The sequence below is a fragment of the Phyllostomus hastatus genome, unplaced genomic scaffold (assembly GCF_019186645.2).
Source record: "Phyllostomus hastatus isolate PE091 unplaced genomic scaffold, TTU_PhHast_1.1 phas_contig_80, whole genome shotgun sequence".
Lineage (NCBI taxonomy): Eukaryota > Metazoa > Chordata > Mammalia > Chiroptera > Phyllostomidae > Phyllostomus > Phyllostomus hastatus.
The window spans coordinates 22,498,909-22,514,705 of NW_025333960.1; the positions used below are offsets into that span (position 1 = coordinate 22,498,909).

Genomic DNA, 15,797 nt, shown 5'->3' on the forward strand with positions numbered 1-15,797 from the left:
TGTAACTTGATTGAGGTTATTTACATACCTAAACAAAATAAATGAGTTGGGAGTGGTGGTGTAATGGAAGTTTGAAACGGGAGAGCTCTCAGTGCAAACTATATCTTCCTTCCACCAGTGTTTATTGAGCTGCCCTATATGGAAGGAAAAACACCAAAGCTAAACCATTTGCTCAGCTAGTGAACAGCAGATCTAGGATTCAAATCCACTTCACTGAAAATGTTGCATGGATCCATTTAATTAATTCATTTAGCACATATTTATTAAGTACCTTTTATGTGCAAGGCATTTTGCCAGGAGCAGTGTGGGATAAGGTGAATCAGACATTTGTGGAGTAGTAGAAAGAGATGTACTTTGACAACATACAGACGGGTTTGAATACAGCTTCTTGGATATATTACTCTTTTAACTGCATTTTTTAAGTCAGTAAAGTGAAGTGGTTGGGGGAAAAAAAAGAGACAAGGAAATGTATCTCTTAGTGATCAGTACTCTAAGAGGTGCTCAATTAATTGAGTTTTTCTCCCCTCAACTCCACTTTGAGGAATTTTCTAGAAGGTGAGTGATAAGCTAAGTCTTCATGGAACGAGGAAGGATGCGACTGATTTGGATCATAGACAGGTTCTTGATTTGGACTTACTGAGATGTGGGAGACAGTGAACCTGTAAAGACTGAGTAGATCTTGTCCATTAGAGTTAACGAGGAGGAAGAAAATTAGAAGCTGTAAACGCCAGGTTGCCTGTCTACTTGTAAAATCTTCAGTGCAGTGTCAGTTCCTACAAACTTAATATTATTGCAATAGCCTGAAATCAAGACATCTTCCCTGTAGAGATCTGTAAGGGGCAAGTTTTTCCATGTGTGACTGTACTATTGATTGGTTCGGCAAGCACTTTTCACTTATTCAGACTATCTAGGATTGCACCTAAGATCTAAGTGTTCTGAGGATGTAGAGGTCAAAGACGCTGTCCCAGCTTTCAAGGAGACAGAAATCTTTCGAATCTTTTTTCCTTCGAAACGCAAGATGGGAAAAATAGATTTTTCTCTCTAAATTACATGAAAATAGGCACATCCTACAGACTATGCAATATTCTTTCTTAAACATTTAAAAGAGGGGAAAAAAGGACATTAAAAAATTCACAATGTCAATTGTAATGCTAATTTTAGCAAAGCTTTAGAGAAAAGCCCGCAGAAAAACACTGAGGAAGCGGGATCGAATTCTTACTGAGTTACTGGTTTCCAAAATCAGTCTCCACAATTTCTGCTTATAAAGTAGAATCCTGTAGAAAGTCTTGTCTTGGCTTTTACGATACACGCAACTGGGAATACCTAAGAGATGAACGCGGAGGCCGCAGTTTTCAGTGCGCAGCTTGCCCCTCCCACACTCTAGACTTTCGGCAACTAGCCTCTCCGGACTCAGGATTCGGAGGAAGATTCTAACGCCCCTCCGGAGCGGTCCCTAGCGACGTCAGGAGCGCGATTTCAGTGTTTGGCCAATCAGGAGACCGGATTCTGGGGAAAGCCCGGGCGGAGACGGTGGTCTGTGCGCGTGCGCGAGGTCTCCGCGTGGCTATATAAACATGGCTGGCGTGGTAAAGTGGCTGGGAAGTGCTGAGCGTGCCTAAGGTTCTCTGGGTGGCTGGGGTTTGTGGTTTTGAAATTTCGGCAGGGTAACCACATCGCAGAGTTAAGCTGGGAGGTGAGAGCCGAAGTGACGCCCTTCCGGGAGCCGCACAGCCTCGAGCGCTGCTGCTGCGGGACCCGAGGCTGAGGCGCGGGGCTGAGGCAGCGCACGTGGGAGCGCCGCTGAGGAAGCGGCAGAGCGGGTATTGCTGCTGGCGGGGCCACGCGGGACCGTAGGAAGGTCTCAGACGCGTGTGCCTGCTTCCCAGCCGGCGCCTGTCATTGACTTCTGTGTCGCGGCCGCTGCGCCTCTTCCTAGCGATGCTGTGGAGCCGGAACTTCACTGGAGTCGGCTGCCGCTTGTCAAGCCTCCGCTCGCTCGTGGTCCCGGAACGCAAGCGCTGCAGCTGCCACTGATCCACCTGGGGGATGTCCGCGGGCCTCACGGAACCGGCCAGCGCCGTTCCTCCCGCTGGTGTGAGCTCCTCCGGGACCCTGACCGGGGCTCCTGCCGGGGCTCTGCCGGCCCGGGTGGGAAGCACTTCCATGGCCGTGGGCGCAGTGACTAAGGCTCCTGTTAATGTCTGCGTGGAGTCCACGGTGTCCCAGCCCCTACGGTCCCCCGTGGGGACCTTAGTGACCAAAGTGGCTCCTGTCAATGCTCTTCCTAAACTCAGCAGCGGCCCTCGGCTGCCTGCTCCTCAGATAGTCGCCGTGAAAGCCCCCAACACCACAACAATCCAGTTGCCTGCAAATTTGCAGCTTCCTCCAGGTATGTTGATCACCTTTTCCAGTTTATCCATCTGTCCAGCCAGCGGTGGCAGGAAACGTCAGAGCCGCGGATTGCGCCTTATTTCTGGTAGCTTTAGAAAAATAACTCAGCCAAGAGCATTTCATAATCTTGACTTTGCGGGACAGTGATTTGGCAATTGATACAGCCTCTTTGAGTCTTTACTGCATAGTTTTTCTTTACATATGTAAGGAAAGAATTTTTCACTTACATGACACAGTAAAAGCTGGAGCAGCATATTCTGGAAGGCCTTTGAGGCACTGGCTCCTACTTGGGGAAGTATGCTAAGTTTATTTCCACGTGGAGAAAGGGTCAGTTTATATATCCACACAATTACGATGTTAACAAAAAGTGTATTTAAAAGATTCTTGGGTATTAAGAAAAAGATATTTTAAATTTGAGCAAGATTATTGCTTTATAGTACCAGAAAGGAATAATGTTGCTTTGTGCACAGTTTTTACATGTGTGATGTAACTTGCGGTTAGAAGAGTCCCTCTTCCAGGGAGAAAGTGCCAGAGTACAAGTAGATCAGAGCAATGCGGTTGTGATAGCAGGCTGTGAATGCTACAGTTTATGAGTATGCGACTTCTTTTTATCCTAGAGTTTACTCTGTTGGGCTGTTTTTCATAATTTATGCAAGGGTTTTGCTCTGTGATCATTTAAATATTATAAATATGATGAAGGATATTTGAGTTTTCTACTTGGTTTCCTCAACTGAAAGTCTCTTGGGGTTTCAGTAGGTGGGGCAGAAAGCACATCTCACATTCCTCGGATTGAATTTTGCTGAGCAGTAATTGGAGCTCTGACATACCAAAGAAGTAAATAAGTCAAAACATTTGATTTAAACGATTTCAGTATCCCCTAGCAAAATGATGGGGGCTGTTTTGTAGCTAATGTTCTATTTGGTCATGAACATTGCACAACGATTGTTCTTCACTTCTGATAAAGTTCTGTTTCAATTTTTTATGGTACATAGGTATATACACTTGTTAAGCTGTGTGTATTACTGGATACATTTTCCGCTACTTCTAAATTGTCATCCTGCATACATTCTTGTAAAGTAGTTATGAATGTGTTTGAATGAGGTCACCCCCTAATTTGTTAAAACTAAATGTCTGTCTAGTCAATGAAGTTCGTTTAGAAATAATCAAAAACAGTATTAAAATGCACTTATTGAGAGTATACTGATCACTTATTCGGGGCTAGGCACTTTTAATACATTATTTATATATTTTGGTTTGTTGGTCATATAAGGTAGGTAGCAAATAAAATATTTCTCTATCAGTAATTTGCCCAGTGCAAAACTCATAGGTGTCAGAGGAAATTTAAATCCAGGACTGTTTTACTTTGCTTTTTCCACAACATTTGCTTACCACTTGGCATATGTGTACTGTATTTCTCATTGAGTATCAGGCTAAAGGGTGATTTATAAAATTTTAGAGCCTAATCTTTTTAAGGCATGGAGAAACCAAACTGAAACTTGCTAGAGCTAACAGCAGTAAACTAGGACCACAGCCTAAGGATGTATGGCACTAACACATTTTATGCTGTTGACCATGGAGAAACTCCCATAAAAGAGAGGAGATAAATTGCCTTTAGGAATTGTTAGTTACAGAGAAGGTGGGAAGGTGCTTTTGAGGAGCAGCTTTTGGAAATTTCTGCTGGTGTGTGGCAGAAGAGCATGGTAAGCTTTGTGTTTTCATTGGTGCAGAATAAGATAAACCAGTAGTTTGAAGGATGAAATGGAAGCACTGATAAATATTTTTAAAAGGTTATGATTCTCATACTATTTCTTTTATATACTGAACATTAGCAATTGATTACTCAATGTTTTCTTTAATTATATAGAAGTCTTATTCTTTAGTATAGTATATTGATAGTTTAAATATTTGTTTTTCTCTTCAGAAATTCCTCTGTGAACAGAATTGTTTTAAAAATATAAATATTCACCACAGGTTTTTATAGGTTAACTGGGGCTGGAACTAAAAAGGAAGAGATATTTGTGAAGAGATGAAAGAAACTATAGTAAAGTTCTGAAAAATTATTCTTCTGTTTAGTGTTTTTGGTAAAACCTCTTCAGTCTTCTTGCTTTGTAAAGATGTGGGATTTTGGGCCAGACTATGGCTCTCTTCATGGTATTCTGTGTGTCTCCTATTCTGTGTCTCTCCTATCAATGAGCAAGGACTTGTTTATTTCTTTTGTCATAAACCCTGGTGGTAAATTCTGCTTGACAGTCACACTGTACAGAAAGTTTCTGCTGAGACTGTTGAGGTCCTTTTTCATTAATTCTTTGTGCAGAGAGGTGGCATAGGATTTGCATCTGCTTTCTCATATTCCTGAAGCAATTCCTCTATAAGCTAGTGCTTCTTGTTTCTGCCCCAGGTTTATCAAAGGAATATTACATGGTCATCAGCTTCCACAGTTGTCACAGTGCTGATGGGTCTCATGAAATGAGAGACTCTTCTTTTCATTGCTCATCTTGTGCACCATTGGCTCTTTGGATTTCAAAGGCTGTGGAGTCAACTTAACCCTGACAATGTCAATTGCATTGGTCAGCCTAGGATAGTCATCCCTCAAGTGAAAGCGCTGGTACTCCATTCGCGTGTGCAGCCCTTTTTCAAGTCTTGGAGGGGGCAGAATGGGAAGGCATGAGATTTCATCATGCACTCAGAATGGTGTTCAGTTTAAATCTTAAGAATAGTTTATTCCTGGAATTTTCCATTTAATATTTTTGTTCTACTGTTCACTGTGGTTAACTGAAACTGCAGAAAGTGAAAGTGTGGATTAAGGGAGGACTACTGTAGTGTTGTCTGTTTGCTGCTGTTCTAATCTTATTTCCTAGTGATACTTTGAGTACTTAGTTGAAAAAAAGTGTGGATTGTGGACCTTTTGGAGTTAGTAATAACTATTACTGGTAACTTTAAAATATGAACTATCCTGCCAGGGCTGGTGTGGCTCAGTAGATTGAGCACCAGCCTGGGAACCGAAAGGTCACCACTTCGGTTCCCCTGTCAGGGCACATGCCTGGGTTGTGGGCCAGCTCCCCAGTTGGGGGCGTGCGAGAGGCAACCAACTGATGTTTCCCTTACTCATCAATGTTTCTCTCCCTCTTTCTCCCTTCCCCTCTCTCTGAAAATAAGTAAATAAAATCTTGAAAACAAGTAAAATATGAACTAACCTCTCAAAAGTATTGTTTCATTTGATCCCTTTAACAATCCTTCAAGTTAGGTATTAGGTCTTTTGACGATGGGGATATCTTTTCATTTATTTATATTTTCTTTAATTTCTTCAAAAAACATTTTGTAGTTTCCAGAGCATTAGTTTTGTACTCATTTTGTTAAATTTATTTCTGAAGTATATTATTCTTTTTGATCCCTTGTAAATAGAATTGTTTTCTTATTCATTGCAAGTGTATAGAAATACTTTTTGTATATTGATCTTGTATCTGCTTGCCCACCTGAACTCGTTTATTAGTTTTAATAGTTCTTTTCATGGATTTATTAGGATTTTCTATATACAAGATTGCATTACTGCAAGTAGTTTTACTTATTTCTAATCTGGATACATTTTGTTTTATTTTCTTGCTCAATTGCCCTGGCTAGAACTCTCAGTACAATGTTGAACTGACGTGATGATTATAGGTATCCATATTTCATTCCTCATCTCAGATATCCTTGTCTTGTTCCTATCTTAGAAAGAAAGCATTTAGTCATTCACCATTAAGTATGATGTTAGCTGTGGGTCTTTTGTAGATCCCCTTTATGAGTTTGAAGAAGTTTCATTTTACTCCTGTTGAGTGTTTTTATCATGGAAAAAAGGTGTCATATTTTTGTCAAATACTTTTTTTTCATCTGTTGATATTACCATGTGGTGATTTTGGTTTTTATTCTATTGATAGGGTATTTTACAGTAATTAATGTTGAGATATTTCTGAAACCAGCCTTTCATACTGAGATACCACTAGGTTATAGAGTTTCATACTTTTTATATGATGCTGGATTCAGTTTGCTAATACTTTCTTGAGAACTTTTATATCTATTCATAAAATATGTTGGTCTCTAGTTTTTCTATGTCTTTATCTGGTTTTGGTATTATGGTAATACTTAATTTACAGGATGAGTTGACACATGTTTCCTTCTCGTATTTTTTGGAAGAGTTTGTGAAGGATTAGCATTGGTTTTCCTTAGATGTTTCTTAGAATTCACCAGTCAAGTCATCTAAACTTAGGCTTTTCTTGTGGATACATTTCTTTGTTAGAGGTCTATTTAGGTTTCCAGTTTTCTTGAGTTAGTTTCAGTAGTTTGTGTTTCTAGGAATTTGTTCATCTCATGTAAATTATTTATGTGTTGATTTACAGTTGTTCCTAGTATTCCCTTATAATCTTACTTTTATAAGGTTAGTAGTAATGTCTTCTCTTTCATTCCTGATTTTAGTAGTTTGAACCTTGCCTTCTTTTTGCTTTGTCAGTCTAGGTAAAGGTTTATCAGTATTGTTGATCTTTTCAAAGAACCAACATTTGCTTTGACTTTTCTCAATTATTCTTTATTCTCTGCACTACAGGCATACCTGGGATATATTGCAGATTTGGTTCCAGACCACCACAATAAAGTGAATACTGCATTGAAATGAGTCACATGAATCTTTTGGATTCTCATTGTGTATAAAAGTTATGTTTGTACTATACTGTAGTCTTTTAAGTGTGCGATAGCATAATTTATAAATTCTTCATTGCCAAAAAATACTAACCACCATTTGAGCCTTCAACGAGTAATAAATAGTCTTTTTGTTGGTGGAGGATCTTGCCTTGATGTTTATAGCACTTATCAGGGTGCTGGATGCTGAAGGTTGGGTGTCTGTGGCAATTTCTTAAAATAAGATGCCTTTGAAGTTTGCTGCGTTGATTGACTCTTGTTTGCATGAGTGATTTCTCTGTAGCATGTGATGCTGCTTGATAGCATTTCACTCACAGAACTTCTTTCAAAATTGGAGTTAGTCCTTTCAAACCCTGCTGCTGCTTTATTAACTAAGTGTATGTAATATTCTAAATCCTTTGTTGTAATTTCAACAGTCTTCACCGGAATACATTCCATCTCAAGAAACCACTTTCTTTTCTCATCCATAAGAAGCAACTCCTCATTTGTTGAAGTTTTATCATAAGATTGTAGTAATTCAGTCACATCTTTAGGCTTCACTTAAATAATTCTAGTTCTCTTGCTGTATGTCCCCATCTGCAGTTACATCAGCAGAATCACTATGTATGTCAGCTGTAGTCTTATAAAATATATATTTCTTTTTTATAAGATTTTATTTATTTCTTTTAGAGAGGGGAAAGAAGGGAGGAAGAGAGGGAGAGAAACATAATGTGTGATTGTCTTTTGTATGCCCCCTAGCAGGGACCTGGCCAGCAACCCAGGAATGTGCCCTGACTGGGAATTGAACCAGCGATCCTTTGGTTCTCAGACTGGCACTCAATCCACTGAGGCACACCAGCCAGAGCTTACAAAATATATTTCTTAAATAATAACACTTGAAAGTTGAAATTACTCCCTAATCCATGGGCTGCAGAATGGATGTTGTGTTATCAGGCACAAAAACGACATTAATCTCATTGTATTTCTCCATCAGAGCTCTTGGGTCAACAGGAGCATTGTCAATGAGCAATACTTTTTTCAAAGAAATCTTTTCTGAGACATAGGTTTCAACGGTTGACTTAATATATTCAGTAAACCATGCTGTAAACAGTAGCGATGTCATCAAGCTTTTTGTTCCTGGTCCAGTAGATTCAGCATAATTCTCAAGGGCCCTAGGATTTTTGAAATGGTAAATGAGTCTTGGCTTTAACTTAAAGTCACTAGCTGCATTAGCCCCAAAGAAGATAATCAGCCTGTCCTTTGAAATCAGGCATTAACTTGGTCTTTCCAGTTGTGAAGGTCCTACACGGCATCTTCTTACATTCTAAGTCTGTTTTATCTGCATTGCAAATCAGCTGTTTAGTGTAGCCACCTTCGTTGTCTTAGCTAGATCTACTGGATAATTTGCTGCAGCTTCTGTCAGCACTTTCTGCTTCATCTTGCACTTTTATGTAAGGGAAATGGCTCCTTTGTTTTTCTTTTTTTCCTTTTTATTGAATTTTTTGGGCTAATACTGGTTAACAAAATTATACAGATTTCAGGTGCACAATTCTACAACACATCATCTGTACACTATGTCGTGTGTTCACCACCTCAAGTCAAGTCTCTGTCCATCACCATGTATCACCCCCCTCCGTATCCTACTCCATCTCCCCAGCCCTGCAATCACTGTACTGCTGTCCATCACCTTGAGTTTTTTCTCTTTTTTCTTAATTCATCCACCCACCCAACCCCCTCACCCAATAGGTGTCAGCCTACTCTCTGTTTTTGAGTCTCTGTTTTATTTATAGTTCATTTTGTCCATTAGATTCCACATATGAGTGAAATCACGTTACTTGTCTTTCTATGTTGGATTATTTCCCTTAGCATAATGCTCCAGGTCCATCGATGCTGTCACAAAGCGTATGATTTTCTTCTTTTTTTTTTTTTTGATGGTAGAGTAGTATTTCATTGTGTAAATGTACCACAGCTTTTTAATCCACTCATGTACTGATGGGCACTTGGACTACTTTCAAATCTTGGTAATGCTGCAGTGAACATAGGGGTACATGTATTCTTTCAAATTAGTGTTTCAGGTTTCTTTGGATAAATTCCCAGAAGTGGCAGTTCCATTTTTTCTTATTTTAATTTTTTAGAGAGAGGAGAGAGAGAAACATCATTTTGCTGTTTCACTTATTTATGCATTCAGTGACTGCACCCATCTGCATTCCCACCAACAGTAGACAAAGTTTCCCTTTTCTCTGTGTCCTCAACAACACTTGTTTATTTATTGATGATAGCCATTCTGACTGGTGTGAGGTGATATCTCATTGTAGTTTTAATTTGTATTTCTCTGATGATTAGTGATGTTGAGCATCTTTTTATGTTTGTTGGGCATGTATATGTTCTTTTTGGAGAAGTGTCTATTCAGGTTTTTAGCTCATTTTTCACTTGGATTGTTGTTTTTTTTTTCAAATTATTATTATTTTTTAAAGATTTTATTTACTTACTTATTTATTTTTAGAGAGGGAAGGGAGGGAGAAAGAGAGAGAGAAATATCAATGTGTGGTTGCTGGGGGCTGTGGCCTATAACCCAGGCATGTGCCCTGACTGGGAATCGAACCTGCGACACTTTGGTTCGCAGCCTGCGCTCAATCCACTGAGCTATGCCAGCCAGGGGACTGTTTTTTTTTTTTGTTTTTTTTTTAATATTTCTTTTTTTGATGTTGAGTTTTAGAAATTCTTTAAATTTTGGATATTAACCCCTTATCAGGTATATCATTGGCAAATATATTCTCCCATTCAATGGGTTTCCTTTTAGTTTTGTTGATGGTTTCCTTTGCTGTGAAAAACTTTTCAGTTTAATGTAGTCCCATTTAATTATTTGTTCTTTTGTTTCCCTTGCCTGAGGAAATATATAGAAAGAATATTATCACAAGAAACATCTGATATTTTACTCCCTATGTGTTGGGCAGTAAAAGATCAGACAATATTTTACTCCCAGGATTTTATGGTTTTGAGTCTAACACTTAAGTCTTTAATTCATTTTGTGTTTCTTCTTATGTGTGGTGTAAGAAGGTGGTCTAGTTTCATCTTTTTGCACATACCTGTCTAATATTCCCGGCACAATCTATGAATAGACTATCTTTATCTCATTGTATGTTTTTGCCTTCTCTGTCAAATTTTAATTGACTATAAAGGGGTGGGTTTATTTCTGGTTTCTTTATTATGTTCCATTGATCTATCTGTTTTTATGCCAGTATCATGCTGTTTTGATTACTATGGCTTTGTAGTATATATAGTTTGATACCAGGTCGTGTGATTCCTCCAATTTTGTTCTTTTTCTAGATTGCTGTGGCTATTCAAGGGACTTTTGTGGTTCCAGATAAATTTTTAGAATATTTGTTCTAGTTCTGTGGAATACACCATTTGTATCTTAATTGAAATTGCATTGAATCTATAGCTTGCTTTGGGTAGTGTGGACATTTTAATGATGTTAATTATTTCAATCCATGAACATGGTATATGCTTTCCCTTATTTGTATCTTCTTCAGTTTCTTATCATTTTCTGAGTATAGGTCTTTTATATCCTTGGTTAAATTTATTCCTAGGTATTTAATTATTTTTGAAGCAACTGTGAATGGGATTGTTTTCCTAGTTTCCTGTCATGATAGTTCATTATTGGTGTATAAAAATGCAACTGATTTCTGGATGTTTTTTTGTTTTTTTTTATTTTTTTAAAGATTTTATTTATTTTTAGAGTGGGAAGGGAGGGAGAGAGAGAGAGAGAGAGAGAAACATCAGTGTGCAGTTGCTGGGGGTTATAGCCTCCAACCCAGGCATGTACCCTGGCTGGGAATTGAACCTGTGACACTTTGGTTCACAGCCCGCACTCAATCCACTGAGCTACGCCAGCCAGGTAGATGTTTATCTTTGTAGTGTGCTTCTTGACTGAATTTATCGGTTCTCATGGTTTTTCTTGTCACCTGCAAATAATGGTAGTTTTATTATTTCTTTTCCAATTTGGATGTTTATCTATTTATTTCTAATTGGTATTACTAGGACTTCCAGTACTATGTTGAATAAGTGGTGAAAGTGGATATCCCTATCTTGTTCCCAGTCTTAAGGGAAATGCTTGTAGCTTTTGCCTATTGACTACATACTTGCTATGGGTTTATCATATATGACCTTTATTATGTTGAGGTCATATTATATTCCCTCTATTCCTACTTCGTCAAGAGTTTTTATCATAAATGGGTACTAGGTTTTATCAAATGCTGTTTTTGAGCCTATTGATATGATCAGGTAATTTTTACCCTTCATTTCATTTGTGTGGTATATCGTGTTTATTAATTTATGGATATTGTACCAAACTTGCATACTAGAATAAATCAACTTGATTATGGTGTATGATATTTTTAATGTATTGCTATTGATATGTATTGATATGTTAATATTGTTGAGGATTTTAGCATCTGTGTTCATTTAGGAATATTGGCCAATAATTTTCTTTTTTTGTAGTATATCTAGTTTGGAATTAGGTTAATGCTAGACTCATAAAGTGAGATTGGGAGTCCTCCCTCTTGAAGTTTTGGAAATAGTTTGAGAAGGATAGATAGTCTTCTTTGAATGTTTGGTAAAATTCACCTGTGAAGCCATCTGGTCCAGGATTTTTGTTGGGAATTTTTTGATTACTGCTTCATTTTCATTAGTTGTAATCTGTCTGTTCAGATTCTCTGATTTTTCCTGATTCAGTTTTGGAAGATTGTATGTTTCTAGGAATTTATCCATTTTTTTTCAAATTGTCCAATTTGTTGGCATATAGTTTGTGATATTTTCTTACAACTTTTTATATTTCTTTGGTGTCAGTAATTACTTCTCCTCTTTTTAAAAAAATTCTACTTTACATCTTCAGAATAAAGTTTGTTATTCCATAGCTTACTATTGTTTTGCCCTGATAAAAATAGCCAGCCTTGGGGAGTCAGTAGTTGGGTGGAAACCAGGGGAATGTGGGATGAGGAATTGTTTTTATTTTTAAGTATATTTTATTGGTTATGCTATTACAGTTGTTTCAATTTCTTTTTCCCTTTACCTCTCTCCACCCGGTACCCTCATTCCTCCAGCAATCCCCTCACCTTAATTCATGTCCATGGGTCATGCATATAAGTTCTTAGGCTTCTCCATATACGACATTATTCTCAACCTCCTCCTGTCTGTTTTGTGGCTACTATTTATGCTTATTATTCCCTGTACCTTTCCCCCCATTCTTCCCCTTCTACCTCCCCGCTGATAACCCTTTATGTGATCTCCATATCTGTAATTCTATTCCTTTCCTAGTAGTTTGCTTAGTTTGTTTTTGCTTTTAGATTTAGTTGATAGTTGTGAGTTTGTTGTAATTTTAATGTTCATAGTTTTGATCTTCTTTTTCTTAGATGAGTTCCTTTAACATTTCATACAGTAACGGCTTGGTGATGTTGAACTCCTTTAGCTTTACCTTGTCTGGGGAACACTTTGCCCTTCCATTCTAAATGATGGCTTTGCTGGATAGGGTAATCTTGGATGTAGGTCCTTGTCTTTCATGACTTTGAATACTTCTTTCCAGTCCCTTCTTGTCTGCAAAGTTTCTTTTGAGAAATCAGCTTATAGTCTTATGGGCACTCCTTTGTAGGTAACTCTGTGCTTTTCTCTGGCTGCTTTTAAGTTTCTTTATCTTTAATGTTTGGCATTTTCATTATGCTGTGTCTTGGTGTGGTCTTTGGGTTTAACTTGTTTGGTACTGTCTGTGCTTCCTGAACTTGTATGTCTATATCCTTTACCATATTAGGGACATTTTCTTTCATTATTTTTTCAAATAAGTTTTCAATTTCTTTCTCTTCCTCTTCTCCTTCTGGTACCCCTAAGATTTAGATGTTGGTATGTTTGGAAATGTCCCAGAGGCTTCTTATTCAATCCTTGTTTTTTTGTAATTCTTTTTCATTCTTGCTATTCTGATTGAATGCTTTTTTTCTTCCTTATGTTCCAATGCTTTTTTTCTTCCTTATGTTCCAAATCGTTGATTTCATTCTTGGCTTCATCCCCTCCACTGTTGGTTCCCTGTGGATGTTTCTTTATTTCACTTAATGCAGCCTTCATTTCTACCCAGGTCTTTTTCATGCTGTTGCAGTACCCAATGAGTCCTTTGAGCAGCCTGATAACCAGTGTTTTGAACTTTATATCTGATAGATTGCTTATCACCATTTCATTTAGTTATTTTTCTGGAGATTTGTTCTGTTCTTTCATTTGGGCCATATTTCTTTGTCTCCTCATTTTGGCAGCCACCCTATGTTTGTTTCTATGTATTAGGTAGAGCTGCTTTGTCTCCCTTTCTTTGTGTACTTGTTATGTTGTAAGGGGCCTTAGGTATTGCCAGGGCTGGGCAGCCTACTTCACCACTTTATTGCAGTGTATATGGGGGAGGGGTCAGAGAGGGAACAATGCCCTTTGCTTGGCCCTTGACCCTTGACCCATCTGCAGTCACTTCACCCACTTCATGTATGTGACTGGCACCCCACTAGTTGTTGCCCTGGTGGTGGGTCCCAGAGGGTGGATTTGGGTACCTTCTACTACCATGGTGAACCTTTGTATATACTCTTTTGAGAGACTGGAATTTTTTTCTGCCACCCCACCCTCCCACTGGTTTTGCAGCCAGAAGTTATGAGGTTTTATTCATGGGTGCAGTACCCTGGGCTGTGTGGTCTGGCATGGGGCTGGGATCACTTGCTCCTCAGGTGCCCCTCCCGGTTTTTATCCACCACACATGAATGTGGGACCACCTCTTCTACCAGCTGCTGCCTCACTGCCACCACACTGTGTCCTCTCTGCCTCGGCTCCACGTCTCTGCCTCAGCTCCACATCTGGATGAGTATTTCTTTAGATTCTTAGTCGTTGGACTTCCACACAGTTTTTCTGGAAGTTCTGGTTGTTTTTTGTTTTGAGGTTAGTTGTGATCTTTCTTATGGTTGTGCGAGGAGGTGAAGCGTATCTATCTATTTACCTCCATCTTGGCTGGAAGTTCAAGTTCTCTTTTATTTCTGATTTTGTTTATTTGGGTCTTCCATCTTATTTTCTTGAGTGTGGTTAAAGATTTGTCAGTCTTGTTTATCCTTTCAAAGAACTAGCTCTTGGTTTCATTGATTTTTTTTGTTTTTGTTTTTTTTTTAGACTATTTTATGTTTATTTCTGCTCCGATCTTTATCATTTCCTTCTTCTACTCATTTTGGGTTTTGTTTGTTATTTTTTTCCCCCAAGTTCCTTTAAATATAAAATTAGATTGTTTATTTGAGATTTTTCTTGTTTCCTGAGGTAGGCCTGTACTTTTTTTCTTGGGACTGCTTTTGTTGTGTCCCATAGATTTTTGATTGTTGTGTTCTCATTTTCATTTTTTTCAAGTTATCTTTTGATTTCTTCTTTGATCTCATTGTTAACCCATTCAGTGTTGAAGAGCATGTTATTTATCCTCCATGTCTTTGTGTGTTTTTCAATTTTCTCATTGTGATTGATTTTTTGGTGTTACGCCATTATGGTCAGAGCAGATGCTTGATAGGATTTCTGTCTTAAATTTATTGAGACTTATTTTGCATACTAACATGTAGTTTATCCTAGAAAATGTTCCACATGCACTTAGAATGTATATTTAGATGTTTTGGGATGAAATGCTATGAGGTTATCAATTAAATCCATCTGATCTAGTGTGTCATTTAAGGCCATCTATTCCTTTTCTGTCTGGAAGATTTATCCATTGATGTCGGTGAGGTGTTAAAATCCCTGACTATGACTGTATTACTGTCAGTCTCTCCCTTTATTTATGTTTATCAGAATTTCTTAGATGTCCTGTGTTGGGTGCATCAATGTTTACAAGGGTGGTATTCCCTTGGTGGATTGCTCCCTTTGTCATTATGTAGTGTCCTTCTTTGTCTCTTACTATAGCCATGTTTAAAGCCTATTTGGTCAGATATATCTATTGCTTCCTCAGCTATTTTTTTCCTACTATTTTCATGAAATATCTTTTTCCATCTCTTTACTTTTAGATTGTGTGTATCTTTTTTTCTGAGGTGGGTTTCTTGTAGACAGCATACATTTGGGCCTTGTTTTCTTATCCACTCAGCTACCTTATGTCTTTTGATTGGAGCATTTTAGCCATTTACACTTAAAGTGATTATTGGTATATATGTATTGCCTTTTATTGTTTTGACTGTGTTCTTCTGTTTTATTTTTTCCTCTTCTCCCTCACTGTCTCCTCTTCCCTTTCCTTCTGCTCTCTCTCTTCCTCCTACCTTTCCTCATCCTTGTACTTTTTCCCCTCCTACATTCCTCCCCATTATTCTCCTCCTTCCTCCCTCTGCCTCCTTCTCCAAAGCTCTTTAATATTTCTTATAATACTGGTTTGGTGGTAACAAACTCCTTTAGCTTTTTCTTGTCTGGGAAGCTGTTTATTTCTCCTTCAATTTTAATTGATGGCCTTGCTGGGTAAAGTAGTCTTGGTTTCAGGTCCTAGGTTTTCATCACTCTGAATATTTCATGCCAATCCCTTCAGCCATGAAGTATTTCTGTTGAGAGATCAGCTGACAAGTCTTATGGGAACTCCCTTGTGGGTAACTGTCTTTCTCTAGCCCCTTTTAAGATTCTCTTTTTGTCTTTAACCTTTACCATTTTAATTATGATGTGTCTTGTTTGGTGTGGGTGTTTTTGGTTGTTCATCTTGTTTAGAAATCTTTGTGCTTCCTGGACTTAGGTTTCTTTTT

At 38.2% G+C, this 15,797-nt stretch overlaps 1 protein-coding gene across 2 annotated transcripts in view; it reads left to right on the top strand.

Annotated features, from left to right (window-relative positions):
• Nucleotides 1-1,589: 1,589 nt before the first annotated feature.
• TAF4B (TATA-box binding protein associated factor 4b) overlaps nt 1,590-15,797 on the top strand; it is a 126,760-nt gene continuing 112,552 nt past the window's right edge. For both annotated transcript variants that reach the window (XM_045849971.1, XM_045849972.1), the window contains exon 1: nt 1,590-2,389. In XM_045849971.1, coding sequence (XP_045705927.1) covers nt 2,047-2,389 — 343 coding nt within the window. In that variant the 5' untranslated portion in view covers nt 1,590-2,046. The remainder of the gene's footprint in view (nt 2,390-15,797) is intronic.